At 38.7% G+C, this 17,641-nt stretch overlaps 2 protein-coding genes across 3 annotated transcripts in view; one reads left to right on the top strand and one right to left on the bottom strand.

The window, feature by feature from the left end:
• Positions 1-17,641, bottom strand: part of LOC145726872 (uncharacterized) — a 108,555-nt gene that overhangs the window by 22,920 nt on the left and 67,994 nt on the right. The window lies entirely within an intron of this gene.
• Positions 1-17,641, top strand: part of egg (SET domain bifurcated histone lysine methyltransferase eggless) — a 58,034-nt gene that overhangs the window by 27,193 nt on the left and 13,200 nt on the right. The window contains exons 14-19 of one of the 2 annotated variants that reach the window (XM_081976156.1): positions 1,396-1,522; positions 1,577-1,731; positions 1,783-1,925; positions 1,978-2,155; positions 2,211-2,386; positions 4,734-4,829. In XM_081976156.1, the coding sequence (XP_081832282.1) occupies positions 1,396-1,522; positions 1,577-1,731; positions 1,783-1,925; positions 1,978-2,155; positions 2,211-2,386; positions 4,734-4,829 (875 nt within the window). The remainder of the gene's footprint in view (positions 1-1,395; positions 1,523-1,576; positions 1,732-1,782; positions 1,926-1,977; positions 2,156-2,210; positions 2,387-4,733; positions 4,830-17,641) is intronic. The other variant, XM_081976157.1, reaches the window with a different exon arrangement.

Genomic DNA, 17,641 nt, shown 5'->3' with positions numbered 1-17,641 from the left:
GACATAAAGACAAACCACTTAAAAATGGTAATAAGGCAGATGTATTCATGAAGAATCAAGCTGCAATACATAAAAATATGAAGGAAATCGAGTGATGAGTTCCAGAGAAATTGATGTTAAACTAAGTGTGTGTATCTATCTACTTCATTAACCTTTGAGCCGTCGCAGCTATTACAAAAATGCTCTTGCCTGTTTAAATTACGTGTAATGAAGTTTTAAGTGTTAATTGTTGTTTAATTACAAATGAATTTTAATAATTAAATCAATTTCGTGTGATTAAAATCCAACAAAGCGTATATCCCGCAAAAGATGCTGTGTATAACCAAGCTAGTCAAGTTATGACATGATAAACCAGCCCTTAGAACGTCCACTGCTAGACATAGGCCACTCCATCATCGCTTTCCACTCATTCCTACCGTGGATAAAGAGTTATTAAAAGCAACTCCCTTAGTTGCGTTCTTCTTCTTCTTCTAGCCGTTTTCTATCCTTTGGATATAGGCCTCCCTCATATTTTTCCTTTTAAGTGTAAGTGCAGCCAACTACGCCATTTTGATACAAATTATTCAAAAATTACCCTTAATAAATCATCAAAAACTTCACTCAAGTAGAATCTTGATGTGGTATGGACGTATGTGGTACACCCTACGTCCTTAAATCCCAATATTCAGCTTTTCAGCCTTGAAACCTGAGTCGATTCTACTGCCCTGCACTTGCACGCCCTTTCAATAATTTGTTCCAGGATACTTCATTCATTCTTTTGCTGTTCCCGATCAATGCTTTTGACGTAGACCGTCCCTTATGTACCCTCGCCAATTAGCTGATGACCTCTTCTGTCTCTTCCTCCTTAAAGCTGAACAGAATTTTTCACTATGGAGTCTTCCTTATATCCGGATTGCTAGGTCCAAAAATGTCTTTATTGTATGTGCCTTGTGCTGGTTCTTTTGTTCGCTCCTTAGGAAGTTTTGCTTCAAGACGCCTTGATTATTTCCAGAAAATAAGACAACTAGGTATGAACCAAAATTTTATTTCTTTTACAATTTCTACAAGTATCCACCTTAATACCACGAACAGGTCGATTCAGCTACGTATTTCAAGGCGAGTTTTGAGATAAGTTGATATTTGAGTGCGACAGATCAAGTGCAACCTATCACAGTCAATACAATACATAAGTTGTCTTAAGTGTCGCGGAATCCTTAATTCCATTGAAGCATTTTAATACAGCCTAGTTTATACATTTGCCTACTGTCTTTTACCACACTTCTACTTTTTTATGTAGAAATTGATACACCTTATTTGTGTTGCTGCCAACTTGTGCAACATAATCATCTCAATGCGACTAAACTTGATAAATGTAAAATGTTGTTGCAATATTTTTAGACAAAATTTTATTTTCAGATTCATTATTATTTAAGTGTAACTGAAAGTGAAATGACTGTGGATCTGTTTGATTTCAATCACATGGTGAGATGCTTAGCAGAGTTTAGCGTCGAATGTTCTCCCGATCCTAAAGATTTATCTAAAGGTACTAAACGTCAGTAATAAGTATGAAAAGTTCAAAACTTCGTATCATCTGCAGGTCTGGAACAGGTACCTATACCGGTAATTAACGGGTTTAATAACGAAATGCTCGACTTTTGCAATTACTCCGCCAAACGAGTTCCTATGGAAGGTGTGGATTTAAATTTGGATGAAGAATTTTTGTGCGGTTGCGACTGTGATGATGATTGTGTGGTACGTTTTATTAAGGTTTTATAATTGAAGATTGTACTAAAACCGTTGCAGGATAAATTAAAATGCTCTTGCTGGAAGCTCACTTTGGACGGGCTGAAATTTTTGGGAAAAGACGTTGATCCAATTTCCGTGGGTTATATTTATCGTAGATTGCAAGAGCAAGTTATTACTGGAATATATGAGTGTAATTCTAGGTAGGACTTCTTTGGTAATGATGTTTCAGCTGCCTAACAACGTTTTGTTTAGGTGTAAATGTTCGTCAACATGTTTGAACCGCGTGGTACAAAATCCAATGTCGCTAAAACTGCAAGTGTTTAAAACTCACAATCGTGGTTGGGGTATTCGGTGTCTCAACGATATTCCTCAGGGAACGTTTATTTGTATTTACGCCGGCACCTTGCATCGTGAGGCATTTGCCAATGAGGTACAATTTGTAGGACGTAATAATTAAGCCAATAACATTTTTGTAAATTATTTAGGACGGAATGCAACACGGGGATGAATATTTTGCCGAGCTCGATTACATCGAAACCGTTGAAAAGTATAAGGAAGACTACGAATCTGAAGTATTAGACGATGAAGACTTTGATAAAGAAAAATCGCCCCTGCCGGAGGACGATATTAAAGCACAAAAGTCACTTTCAAGCAAGAAAAGGTAAGCGCACTTTGTGTTTTTATTAGTGATGGGTGTAAATTTACCGTGACCGGTTATTTACCAGTAAAGTAAAGTAAAATTCAGTGTGACAGGAAAATGTACCAATTTTACAGTAAATTCCGATTTGTACAGTAAATTTATGGGTCTAATTGAAACTTGCTTGATTTTTCTGTCATGGCTGTCATTAAATTGGAAAGTCATTTTCGATCAAATGATCCTGAAAAATATAGATTGAATAAAATTCTGTTTTGATTTGTTATTTATTGTTTTAGAGATTTTGGTTTATCAATAATAAAATAAATGAAGTAAAATTTTCTGAAAAAGTGATTCTTGTACCAAATGAGTCGTATCAACTTTTTTATGAAAAAGTAGCCTTTTCTAAAAAAAATGCATTTTCATCTTTTTGTCACTTTTCTTTATTATCTCATGTCTACATTATGACAAAAATATGTTTTTGAGATGAGAAAATTTACGAACATCTGAAGATTATTTAAACGATTTGTAGTTTACTGACAATTGTCAAAAGAACTGTCATAAATCCCAGAAGCACAGTTTGACATTCAAGGACATATTTGCTTGTCAAGCCCACTTGGAATGAGAAAATGACAGTTTTAAGCACATTTTTAGAACCTTATTAAATTTTCTATCCTATAACCTGAAAAAACACTACAAAATTTGGCACAGTCAGGGAGAAAAGCGGTGACAAAGTTTGAACTGTCAGAAACACAGTTTGAAAGGACTGTCAGGGTCAAAATCGACTGTAAAACCTACTTGGAGTGACAAAATTACAGTTTTAAGCACATTTTTGGAATCCTCATTTAGTTTCCTATCCAATAAGATGAAAAAATACTACAAGATTTTGTATAGTCAGAGAGAAAGGCGGTGTCAAAGCTTGAACTGTTAGAAACACAGTTTGAAAGGACAGTAACGGACAAAATCGCCTGTAACTTCCCACTTAGTGAGAAAATAACTGTTTTAAGCACATTTTTGGAATCCTCATTCAATTTTCTATCCAATAACCTGAAAAAACACTACAAAATTTAGTACACTCAGGAAGAAAAGCGGTGACAAAGCTTGAACTGACAAGCACAGTTTGAAAGGGCATCAGTCAGGGACCAAATTGCTTGTAAATTCAATTGGAGTGAGAATATAACTGTTTTAAGCACATTTCTGGAATCCTCAATAAATTTCCTATTCAATAACCTCAGAAAACACTACAAAATTTGGTACAGGCAAGGAGAAAAGCGGTGTCAAAGTTTGAATTGCCAGAAACACAGTTTGAAAGGACAGTCAGGCACAAAATGAACTGCAAAGCCCACTTGGAGTGAGCAAATAACTGTTTTAACAATATTTTTGGAATCTTCATTAAATTTCCTATTCAATAACCTAAAAAAACACTCAAAATTTGGTACAGGCAAGGAGAAAAGCGGTGTCAAAGTTTGAACTGACAGAAACACAGTTTGAAAAGACAGTCAAAGACAAAATTGTCTGTAAAACCCACATGGAGTGAGAAAATAACTGTCTTAAGAATATTTCTAGATTCCTCTTTAAATTTCCCACGCAATAACCTGAAAAAACTCTACAAAATTTGATACAGTCAGAGAGAAAACCGATGTCAAAGTTTGAACTACTAGAAACAAAGTTTGAAAGGACAGTCAGGGACAAAATCGACTGTAAAACCTACTTGGAGTGACAAAATTACAGTTTTAGGCACATTTCTGAAATCCTAATTTGATTTTCTATCCAATAACATGAAAAAACATTACAAGAATTTGTATAGTCAGAGAGAAAAGCGGTGTCAAAGTTTGAACTGACAGAAACACAGTTTAAAAGGACAGTCAGCGACAAATTCGCCTATAAAACCCACTTGGAGTGAGAAAATTACAGTTTTAAGCAAATTTTTGGAATCCTTATTTAATTTTCTATGTAATAACCCAAAAAAACACTACAAAATTTCGTACAGTCAGGGAGAAAAGCGGTGACAAAGTTTGAACTGTCAGAAACACAGTTTGAAAGGACGGTCAGGAACAAAATCCTCAGTAAAACCAACTTGTAGTGCGAAAATTATTGTTTTAAGCATATTGTTGTAGTCCTCATTAATGTTCCTATCCAATAACCTGAAAACCACTACAAAATTTGGTACAGCCTGGAAGAAAAGCGCTATTAAAATTTGAACTGCCAGAAACAGTATTTATTATTTACCAGTTAATTTAGTGGTAATTTACCGGTCAAATTTTCGGGGTAAAGTAAAATATTTACTTTACCGGTAATTTACCCATCACTAGTTATTATTAATAAAAGTATATAACTGAAATTGGTTATTTCGCTTGTTGATTTGGTCTCACAGGAATGCATATATGGACGATAATGATTTTGCTCCTAGAATACAGCTAGGTACTGTAGCGACACCTAGCCCGGCAGATGGCCGAGATCAAGGAATCAGGTAAAATTTTTGGTTGGGATTTTGGCATGTAGTTTGGCAACTGCAACGAGGATTATGGTTTTTAACAGTACAATCGCATCACTTTAATGACATCCTGTAATTATAATGGTATGTACAGGGTGTCTCAAATTTAATGGTTTTACGGGATATCTCCAAAACTAGCAAAGGTAGAGCATAGCGATTTTTGTGAAACGAACGATGGTGTAGTCGTACCTTCCACAGCTGTCAGCCATTTGTTTTTTTTTTTCTGGAGCACATCATTTTTAAGATATGAACCAAACATACTATACTATATGCAGATTTGTATTAAGCTAAAAATTACCTTTTCAAAAATATACATATAACACTATGGAGTTAAATTAAAGAACAACGTATAAATTCCCTTTTTACACTTTTTTGATATTTTGCTAAGTAACCGAGTTACGCTTAGTTGAACTTGTTTAGGGTTTTTTAAAACACATTTTTGTGCTTCGCCACAATTTTTTAGAAAACAGCTCGGTGAGGAGGCCCTTTAGTGCAAAAACGAAATCTGGTAAAGGATGAAATTCTCTACAATTTTCCCCTTTTACAATTTTTTTATAGTTTTATAAATAACCGAGTTACCGGGTGAACTTGGAGCTTTCTGATGGTTATATCTTTTTTTTTAATATTTTTTTTTGTACATTTTATTTTGCACCCGGTTTTGACAATGGTTATAACTTTTAACCAGTTTTTTTAAGATCACGTGACATGGGTCATTTTGATTTGCCTTTTTCTAATTTTTTTTTACATTTCGGTTCTGTCAAAGTCACGTGACACACGCGCACACAATTCCGCTATTTTGACACCATTTTTGGTACATTTCCATCCACGTTTTGCCAAATTTACGTTTTTTAAAGCTTTTCATACTCTTTGATTCAATCGTGTGAATCACTATCTTATTTGACACATAATGTATGGACTTTTATATGTCGATGGATAGCCATTAAAATGGGCTTTGCAACGATATAACTACTTTTCTCGGCCGATTGAATCGTTTTGCCGCTAGATGGCGTCAAAGTTTACCAATTTTTTTTCGATGCACTATGTCACTCAATCATAAATAACTCACCAATTTGGAACACTCTGTGTAGATTTTTATACGTCAATGGATAGCTAAGGAAATGGGCTTTCCGACGATATGGCAACACTGGTTGGTTGATTTATTGGTTAGGCCGCTATAGAGCGTCAAATTTGTTTTGAGTGCAGTGTTTCATTCAATCTTAAATAACTCGCTTATTTGGTCCATACTTTATAAACTTTTTTGTACGTCAATATAGAGCCAATGAAATGGACTTTCTAAAGATATGACAACACTGATTAAACCGTTTGGCCGCTAGGGTGCTTCAAAATTAGATTAGCTGGTAAGTGGTAATGCCAAGTGTGCACGGTGAAGAACACAAAGTGGTTCAGTAAAAGCGTATGCTACGTGCAAAAGTTTATTGATGAGAATGTTTCTTGTTTCTCTCTCGACAAATTTGAGTGCTGATGATGGCCTAAAGGGCTGAAACCGGTTCACAAAGGATCAGTAAACTTAAACTAATACTGAACCACCATGTGCTTCAAAATTAACCAATTTTTTCCTCAACCTTAATCTAAGCAACTGAAAACATTTTTGAAACTTCTGGTGGTATTTTAAAGGAACAGAATCTACTAATGCCATTTTGGCGTTTCTGACCTGCAAAAACCGTTTAAGAACCTCTTGTAATACTTTCAAGACTCAGAAGACAGTTCGAAAGACACTGGTGACATTTTGGTGTCTCTGAGCTGCAAAAAACTGTTTGAAAACTTCTAGTGATTTTTTTGCGCGTTTTGGAGTCACTAATAGGCGTTTAAGATAAGAGATCCCCCCTCTGGTGAACAGTTTTGGGCATTCCAGCTGTCATTTCTCCGTTTGTTTACGTTTATTTTGGTTAGGAATTTAGCACTGGTTTCATAAATATGAAGGGACCATAGGACAGTGACCAATTGGCGTTTCAAGTTAAGATCGCAGCGCCAGTTGAACTAACATCGGTCAACCTGTTCCTAACTTAAGATTGTAAATAATATGACACTGTCACTTCATATTTACGAAACCAGTGCTAATTTCCTAACCAAAATCAATGTAAACAAACGAAGAAATGACAGCTAGAATGTCCGAAACTGTTTTCAAAACTGATCACCAGAGGGAGTATTTCTTATCTTGAAACGCAAATATTGTTATAGATTTTTGAAAAGGTAGTATTTTGTATAAATGAAATCTTCAAAAATATACAGGGTGTTTCAGATTTTATGAACAGGTGGGTTACTCCTCCAAACATATGTCTGCAAAAGCTTCGTTTCCAATATACTATAACTTTGTTATGATAATTGAACGCTGTATCCGCGATGATTCTTCTTTTGTTCGATGCGTAGTTGTTTTTTATCAAATTATATTAATACTTAATACTCAACACATAATAACTTTATATGATTTGCTCTTGTGACACTTCATGAGAGTATTTCGTGTATCAAATTGGTTCATATTTTAATAACGATGTGCTTAAAAAGAAAATGGATTAAATATTTGGATTCTACGTAAAATTTTCCATGGGAAGCTATTTGTAGCTTTTCTGCGTCGATAATGGTAAAGAAAATACGAGGGGTGTTCCAAATTGTCGTATTTTCAAAATCACCCTGTAGCTCAGAAACGGAGGAAGCTGTGGTTATTTTATTTTTTAATTTAACAAGATGACAAAATTAATAACGTGCCTTTTTTGTTAAAAATGTTTATCTCACATGTTTGATATGCGAGAAACAAAGATGTAAAAAGATGACGTCATTCTCAAAAGGCAAAAATCCGACTATACATTATTTCCGCTCATGTGTGATACTTTGCTACTTTTGTAGATCCGTAAAACCATCCAATTTTAGACACCCTGTACATATTTATCAACATGCCTAACACCATAACACTTATTTGGAACGTATCGTTATACTAAAGGGTAATTTGGTAGTAGTTTGAACGATGTAAATGGGACTGGGCACAGAACGTAGGGGAGGGTAGGCCACAGGTTGACAAAAAAAAAATATTAATTTTTATTTTATAGTCAACTGTGATAAATGAAAAACTGAACATTGCTAATAAAAGTTGGACCTATTGCAAAGGTAATAGCATTTAAAATTAGTCGTAAAATAACATAGAGAAAAAAATGTTTCAGTTATTTTATTGTGGCCACTGTGAAACAGCTACTAGGCCACAATGAAACAACAAAATTCTAGTAGTAGTTCAAATTTAGGATGACTGAATTCTTTTTGAATTTCCTAAGCAAGTGGGTGAATTTACGACCATCTTTATGCTGTCTACTGACACCAATGCCACGTCCGGAACAACAGGAAACACAATGTGACGCTCATGTTTCATACTTTTTCCCATTTAGCTAAGTTCTATATCATTTTAATGATCTTCCTTTTCAGTAACTTGTCCTGTATTAGCCGTTTTTGTTTTGAAATTCACTACCACGAAATCACCTATATACCATATGGGTTCTCAATATTGTACCGTCGTACTCCTTAACGACACACTTCTTGTACAACACTGTATATTGTTTACAAACAATAAACTGACACTGACACTTAACCTCGTAATCTGACAACTTCGACTTCACTACAACTATCTACTCAACAACTAACTAACCAGGCCTGGTTCAGCTGCTTATATAGGCTTCCATGGTTTCTAGAAAGTTCCCAAATATTCATGAAATTGACTTTCTCTCTCACACTCATTAAGCTATAACATAAATCTCTCTCTATATAAGCAACGGAGCCAGGATGTTCTAGAACACAGACAAAAGAATGTAGAACGTAAACAAAGCAACGTAACATACAGGGATAACAACAAATAACTAAAGAAATCCTAACTAATAATCAAAAGTTCGCTTCGCAACACTGCCCCCCTCCTAGAGTTGATCGTCCCGATCATCAACTTCACCAGCTTTGGGTGGTCGGTAAGGTGCAAGTCGATCCAGGTGAACTATTTTCATTTTTGCCCGATGTCCTCGCTGTATTCTGTAGACGACGTCGTTCAGACGCTTTATAACGTCGTAGGGTCCCTCCCATGACCTCTGTAGCTTCGGTGACTTTCCTTTCTTTCGAGCAGGATTGTATAACCAGACCTGATCACCGGCTTGGAATCCGCTGCTGTTGGCCCTTTTGTCATATCTTGTCTTTAGTCGGTCGCTTGCAAATTTCAACTTCTGCCGAACTTCCTCATGGATCACATGCAAGCGTTGCGCCAATTTTTCTGAATAGCTATCACAAGAGGCTGGGGGTTCTTCCGGTCGTCCAAAAAGAAGATCCATTGGCAAACGAAGCTCCCTTCCAAAGACAACACTAGCTGGTGTTTTGCCAGTGGAATCATGTACTGCCGATCGATAAGCCATCAGGAACAACGGAATGTGCTGATCCCAATCTGTCTGATTGTTATCGACGACTGTCCTTAGGTAGTTGTCAAAGTGTCCGGTTGAAACGTTCCACCATTCCGTCTGACTGTGGGTGTAATGGAGTAGTTCTGGTTTTCTTAATTCCCAATCGGTCACACACTTCCGTGAATACTGCCGATTCGAAATTACGCCCTTGATCCGAATGCAGCTCCCTCGGTACTCCAAATCTGCAGAAGAAGTTGTCAACCAGAACTTCTGCTACAGTAGCGGCTTCCTGGTTTGGTATTGCGTACACTTCTGGCCATTTACTGAAGTAGTCCATTGCGGCCAAGACATAGCGATTTCCGGAATTAGTTTTGGGAAAAGGTCCAGCTATATCAACGGCAATCCTCTCAAACGGAGCTCCGACATTATACTGCTTCATACATCCTCGGCTCCGAGTTTTGGGTCCCTTGCTACTGAAACAGTCTGCGCAACGCCGACACCAATCTTCTACATCTGAGCGGCTTTGTAGCCAATAGAACCTTTCCCTAACTTTATTTAACGTTTTGTTGATGCCAAAGTGCCCTCCACCAATTCCATTATGGGCTTCTTTCAGTACGTCACTAACTCGGTTTCTTGGCAGAACTACCTGTAGTCGTTCTTCTTTCCCATCCGGACTTTCCCATTTTCTTTTTAGTAAATCTCCATCAATAATAAAGGACTCCCATAATGCCCAATATCCCTTTAATGTTGGAGACTTAGCGGAAATCTCCTCCCAATTTGGTCTTTCTCCACGCTCTTTCCAGTTAATTATCTGCCCTAAATCGGGGTCTTCTCGTTGATCGGCAGCCAAGTTTTCCCGATCCCATGCAATGTCATTTTTCAGAGCGATCCTTCGACAAGGCTTTCGAAATTCAGCTATCTCCAGGCGTTTACAGTGATTGCAACCTTCCACACGAGGTCTTCGTGACACAACGTCCGCGTTTCCGTGCAAACGTCCCTTTCTGTGTTCAACCTGGAAGTCATATTCTTGAAGTCTTTGCATTCTTCTAGGCTTGCGGCACTGCGATTGAATGTGCCCCTTTTCTCCACAGTTCCAGCATTCCAATGACCGAGTAAACGTGGTGGTTTGAGCGTTTCGGTTGTTCTGACTTCTTCTATTTAAGGCTCCCATTAGTTCTTTTCGAAATGTCTCCAGCTGACGATTCAAGTCTGACTGAGTGATTGTGTGATCTGAATTGGAATATCGGATTCTCGGTTCCAGTGTAAGGCTTCTGACTTGACGCACTCGAGTATGTCCTCGTGATACTTGCTTGAACACCTCAAACTCCAAAGCGTAGGCAAGAGCATCATGCAATGTTTGGCATCTCGCTAATCGTATTGCTTGCTCTGTGTCACAATCTTTAAGACCTCGTACAAAAGCCCGTACTGCCATTCGCTCTCTAATGTCGTGAGAGGCCGTTGGATAGGCCAGACAAACTAATCGAGCAATGTCGGCTTCATACTGTTGAAGTGTTTCCGTGCTTCTTTGGGTCCTACTAGACAACTGAGCTTCGTATACTTGTTCTAGGTGCTTATTTCCAAATCTCATCTCCAAATGTTGGATTAAGTCGTCGTAGTTTTTGTACTGGCTCTCGTCCAAAGTCTGCAAAACCTCCAGTGCTTCTTCTCGAAGTGACAAAACCAAGGCAGTGGCTTTGTCACTTGATGTCCAATTGTTGGCCTCTGCGGCAGCCTCAAACTGTTTTTTGTAAACCTGCCATGAGGTCTTACCGTCGAAAACTGGTGGCTTAATAATTACTTTTCCTGTAGTTTGTCAAATTCCTCTCGCAAGGTCTGAACGGTCTCCTCCATACCGCTTATCCTCTCATTTACCTTTTCTTCCAAAATTTCCATCCTGTTGTCCATTTCTCCTTTTATTTCATTTATTACTCGGTCTAATTTTTCATCTTGTTGTTGAAACTGGTCTTTAATTTGTTCTTGGCTTGCTTTCATTTCTTCGAACTTTTCGTCTTGGCTCGCTTTCATTTCTTCGAACTTTTCGTCTTGGCTCGCTTTCATTTCTTCGAACTTTTGGTCCTGACTTGCTTTTAACTCCTCGAACTGCTCTTGACTTATTTGGCTTGCTTTCATTTCTTCGAGCTTTTGGTCTTGGCTTGCTTTCATTGCTTGAATCATCTCCATAAGTTGTTTCATTCCTTCATGCATTTTGGCGCTTTGTTGTCGTGTACTCACAGACATTCAACACACCTTCTGCTTTTGTCGGTTTATTCTGTCTTCCTCTGGAACTCTTCTTCGATTCTCCAATCCCACTTCTGACACCAAATGTACCGTCGTACTCCTTAATGACACACTTCTTGTACAACACTGTATATTGTTTACAAACAATAAACTGACACTGACACTTAACCTCGTAATCTGACAACTTCGACTTCACTACAACTATCTACTCAACAACTAACTAACCAGGCCTGGTTCAGCTGCTTATATAGGCTTCCATGGTTTCTAGAAAGTTCCCAAATATTCATGAAATTGACTTTCTCTCTCACACTCATTAAGCTATAACATAAATCTCTCTCTATATAAGCAACGGAGCCAGGATGTTCTAGAACACAGACAAAAGAATGTAGAACGTAAACAAAGCAACGTAACATACAGGGATAACAACAAATAACTAAAGAAATCCTAACTAATAATCAAAAGTTCGCTTCGCAACAATATAATTTCTCAAACCCAGGAGGACCCAATGTCTGTGGCCATCGTATATCCTCATCCGAATTCTCTTCTACAAACCTTGAAGCTGCAACCTCATCTTCTGATGAAGATTTGTCTTTTATAACTTTCTTCGTTTTACGTAAAAGTAAACTTTTTTTAAAGAAAATCCCCCCGCCTGTGGTGTCTGGTTATGGACGAACTCCTGGGGCGACTAGACCAAGAGGGCTTCTACGCGAAAGCCAACGCGGGCGACGGCCTAGTTCTCGTCAAAGGGAAATTTCTGGGCGTTGTCTGTGAGAGAATACAGATGGCTTGTAAGATAATAGAGAGATGGTGCGCCGATGCCGGATTATCAGTTAATCCTAGCAAAACGGAGATCATGCTCTTTACAAAGAGAAGGCAAATTAAGGATTATAGGCCGCCAGTCTTGTACGGAAAACCTCTGACACTTGTGGAAGAGGTTAAGTACTTGGGCGTAACCTTAGACAGTAAACTCACGTAGACAAAGTCATACAGAAGGCCACTGTCACTATGTGGCATTTGCGCCGGGCTCTGAGAAAAAACTGGGGCCTAAAACCACACGTCATGAGGTGGTAATACACGGCCGTTATAAGGCCGAGGATCTGTTATGCTTCCTTGGTCTGGTGGCCGGCGGTGGAGAAGGCCTTCGTATCCCGGAAACTGGCGGGTTTGCAAAGACTAGCCTGTCTGGCAATAACCGGCGCAATTAGTCTCGCATTAAACGTTCTTCTGGGCCTTTCTGAGTTATCTCTGTGAATACGCTGGGCGGCCGCTGCGACGCTGCAGAGAATGGAATGCGGCTTTACAAGGCGTGACAACCACCTGCGTCAAGTATAGCGGCCGCCATGCATCGGGATATTCCAATTCTGGGCGGCAAAGGTCGTCGCACCTGAAGTAAGAGTTAGGTTTGAAAGGAAGTTTAAGGTAGAAATCGCAACCAGGAATAGTTGGGATAGTAGGTCAGTGACTTCTCGAGAAGGGGTGCAAAGCTGGTACACCGACGGCTCAAAGTCTCCCAATACGGTATGATGTGGGGCAGGAGTGTACCGACAAGACACCAACAAGAGAGCATATTTTTCGCTGGGGGGGGGGGGGTGGACGACCATCTTTCAGGCGGAATTATTTGCAATCCTCGAGGTCGTCACAAGCAAGGAAGTTTCAGAAGGGCGAGCGGTAGTGATCGAGATCTACTCTGACAGTCAGGCTGTCCTAAAGGCACTTTGTAGAGCCAGGATGGGCAAGAGATTAATTCAGGAATTCTGGGATGCCCTGAACAAAGTGGCAGAGCAGAAGCAGGTAAACCTAGTGTGGATTCCGGAAAATATGGGGTTTGCGCGGAAACGAGCGCTCCGATGCACTGGCCCGGCTCGGGTCTTCTAGGAGTCCAATAACTGCCGAACCTTACATAGGATTAAGAAACAGACAAATAGCAAGCGCACTAAGTGACTGGGCGCTTGAAGGAACCACAGAGACGTGGAGAAAGGCGGAAGGGTGCAGACAAGCCAAGGAATTGATTGGAATCCCAAGCAACGCCAAGGCAAAGTCCAAATTGTTGATGTCAAGGAGTCGCTGTGCCTTAAAAACACTGGTTACGGTTCTGACAGGCCACTGTGGCCTAAAAAAAACATTTGCATCTACTAGTCATTGGTGATAGCCCCGTTTGTTCACAATGTGGAACGGCGGAGGAGACATCATATCACCTATTAGGAGTCTGCCATCTCTGGTCGTCTATTAGGAGGCGCTTTCTTAGGGCCTCCACACTCCTGCAGGAAACTGTCTTCTTTGGAGTGGGGACGGATCCTTTCCTTCGTCAGGGAGACGGGACGTCTGGGTGGCGTAGGTCAGGGGTAGTAAGGTGGGGAGGGTTTGAGGGGAAACGGCGAAAAGGGTCTTAAGGCCTACTCGCCGGACCTTTTAGGGTTCCCTCGCATTATTACTTCTACTTACTACTACCCGCTTTGGGATATTCTTTGAACTGTTCTGGAGAAATAAACAGATTGCCAGATATTATGTTATTTTCGGAGCTTGTAGTATGCCTAACATTGGACGTTGACGATTGCCCATATTAGGTTGAGTTAATTGCCTTGATGTTGGTGAAACTTCACTTGGAGGTCTCCGAAATTCTTCCTTTCTCACTGCGGCTTCATGTCCTGTATGTTCGGTTTCCATCGCCCCATCAGCTTCAGTTAAAAAGTCACGATCGGTTAATACGTAACTGGTTAGAAAATCATCATCCAAAAAAACATTACAGTCAAACCCGTTCTCTTTACATATCTGAAGAGTGCCTGATACTAACTATACTAAGCTTCTCTAAGTGAAACTTTACGTTCATTTCACACAGTCTGTCTCATTCAGTTTTCTGAAAACGTCCCCTTATCAATCTTTCATCTCTGACCCCTTGACATCGTTCTACCTAAAAGGAGATCAATTGAACGATGAACAATTGATATGCAACAAATATTCACTAACAAATTTAGTTTAGCTTTAAAAAACAAAAGTTGTATGCGGATATTAACTTGCATTTATTTATGTATCATTGTGGCTCATAAATTTTGTCTCAGCTTGACCCAAAGGATATGTGATGATGATTTTGTTGGTTAAATAAACAAATTATTAAAACAAAGCAATGATGCCCTCTCTCCAGCTTTTTCTGGGTCGCCCTCTTTTTCTTTTCCCCTGTGGTGTCCAGTTAAGGATTTGCTTGGGTAGCCTTTCTTCTCCCATCCTCCAGGCGTAGCGAGTTGCGCCACGTGTATGCCCTCTACTATTGTATGTCCGACATTCATAATTTCTTTAATCTGTTCATTTCGGATCCTTTCCGACCTTGATTTGCCCACGGCGCGTCTCCAAAAGTTCATCTCGGTTACCTTTAACGAGTTCTCTGAGCGTTGTTTTAATTGCCACACCTCACTGCCGTATGTGACTATGCTTTTGATGATGCTATTGTATATTCGGTGTTTATTGTCTTTCGATATGCTTTTGTCCCCATAGTACACTGTTTAGAAGGATGATGACTCTACGTCGCTGGATGTTTCGGTCCCGTTCATCCGTGGTATCGTCGTTATTTTATTTTTTGCAGGGTTTTATTCTCTGTTGTGTATCTTCGAGGATAAGGTCTTGTTGTAGTCCGCCTATGCACATATTATTCGGTTTTATTTACGTTCACTTCAAGGTCCCATTTGGTATGTTCTTCAACTAATTTCTGGGTCATATACTTCAGGTCTTCGTAGTCCTGGGCCAAAATTACTTGATCGTTTGCAAAGCTCAAAGTATATAAAGTTGTGTTATTTAGTGGGATGCCCATATCTTTACACTTTCGTTTCCATGCTTTCAAAGCATGTTCCAGATATATTTTAAACAACGTCGGTGAGAGGCAGCATCCTTGCTTCAAGCCCTTATCGACTCTAAAACCTTTTGATATCCCTTTTGCTATTTTTATTCTAGTTGTATTGTCCTTATAAAGATTCTTTATGACTTTAATTAAGTTGACGTTGATGTTAGTCCTCTCTAGGGCTTCCCAGATTTTGCTTTGTGGGATGTTATCGTATGCCTTTTTTAGGTTATAGTAGGTGTTTTTACTGTTGAAATGCTGTTTTCTTTTCTATCGCCTGGGTGAGACAGAAGAGGTGGTCCACTCTAGGTCTTCCCGCTCTGAAGCCGGCTTGTTCTTATGCTTCAAAGTCGATTTTCAATTTTCTTAGTAAGTATTTTTCCGTATACTCGAGCCATTGAGCATTGTACTGATATGCCTCTGTAGTTGTCGCATTCTTCTCTGCTTCCCTTCTTGTGGATCGTCAACATATCAGAATGTGAAGATTATCAGTGTGTCTGTATTAAAATGCGGTGGCGTAACTACTCGTTCATTAAAGAGTTGACAGCAAAGATCACGATTGTATTAGCAAGAAAAAATGTAATAGCTTAATGTGGCCTATGTTTCATTGTGGTCCACCCTCCCCTATTCAGTGTAAATAACCATGGAAAAAAGTACCCAACCTCAAAACTCTAAAGGCAAACCAAATTATACGCGCTTATTATTTATAATTTCCATTCGTTGTATTGAATCGAAATTATAGCCAGTTTTTGGTAGAATTGTAAGTACCAGCCTTTGATAATTGTTTAGCCTAGAAGAGTTTTATAGAATTTTATGACAAATTAGTTCATGTTTCTGAATAATAAAGGCGATTATGCAGTGAGAAATGAAAATTTAAACAGGGATCATTGCTGTCTATAAAGATGGTCAACCTTCATGATTCAATGGGGAACTTGCAGTATTTTTTAGTGACCCTAGCTTAATATATGAAGCATAGTCACTCAGCATCAGCACAGCATCAGTCACAGTCAACACTGTGTAATTTATAGTAAATATAATCACAGTAATATAAGTAGCTGAGTTGGTAAAATCAAAGAATCAACTCAACCTAGTCAGTAACTTTTTTAGACTATTTTTAAGACCCATTTCGATTGAATGTTGGATGAAGAGAATATACACTATTCTGCCCCACGGTATAATTTGGAGCTCAATCATGCCAGATCAAGAGATGTTATGCTAAAAATGTAAGAATAGTATAAAGTACTCAACAGGTGTGGATAGTTTAACTTCTTAAACGTTTGAAATCAACGGTGAGATGGGACAACTTAAGCAAAAAAATGCTCTTAACCAAGATCTTGTCTGCTTGAAGCGCGCGGAGTAAATATGAGATAATTTTGCAGAAGCTTACATGACTTCTTCAGAATCGTGATTTTACGAGTTGCTTTCCACAATATGTCTCCATCCCTCCCTGTTCTCTGTCATCCTGAATGTGCAGGCTATACTTTGTCCCGTGTTGGGCTTCCGCTTTCTCCCCTCTGGGGCTTTTTCCGGCTACCATGCTATACAGGGTAATTCAAATTCGACCCTCACCATTGGGATCTCGGAAACTATAAGAGATACGAGAAAGTTTAAATTGGGGCAAAGTTGCGCAATGTAAAGCTCAACCAAATGCAGTTTTAAAAATTTCGATTTTCCGAGTACTTCCGAAGATATCCGAAAAAAACTGAAAATTTGATTTTTTGTTTTTATTTATTTCTAATCTTAGTTGAAGAGATATTCCAAAACTAAAAGCACCTTTTCATTGCCACTTTTTCTCAGCTATTCGATGATGGATTCAAATTTGCCACACGACGTTTCGTTTTTTGGCAACCATCATCAACTTTCTTTTTTCTTATGGGCGCCATATTGGATTTTTAGCCCACCAAATAGTACGTTTTATTCTGATTTTAGTGATGTATAATAATTTATGATTTGCTTCATAAATAACAAAATAATTCAATAAAAACTATTTTTACTTTAGTTATTGGCTTTGAGTTAATGGGCCGTTTTATAAAATGTCATTATTTGACAGTACTTGTCAAACACGATAATTCGGACGATTATTAGAGCTTTTAGAGATTTTACCTTAGTTAGCTTTGTTAATGAGACGTTTTATGAAGATTACTTGGTAGTACTTATCACACGCAATTGGCCTGAACATACTTAGTCACAAAGGTGTACACGTGACTTAAACCGGTTTATTCACTCGAAGAGCTTAGGCCACTCGCTACGCTTGTGGACCTAGTTGTTCTTTTCGTGAATAAAAAATGGTTTAAGTCACTTGCTGTATAAATAACTATTAAATCACTCTGAATGACATTCGCCTA

The sequence above is a fragment of the Ips typographus genome, linkage group LG3, assembly GCF_016097725.1.
Source record: "Ips typographus isolate SLU linkage group LG3, UJ_Ityp_2.0, whole genome shotgun sequence".
NCBI lineage: Eukaryota > Metazoa > Arthropoda > Insecta > Coleoptera > Curculionidae > Ips > Ips typographus.
This window is presented reverse-complemented; position numbering and strand designations above follow the sequence as displayed.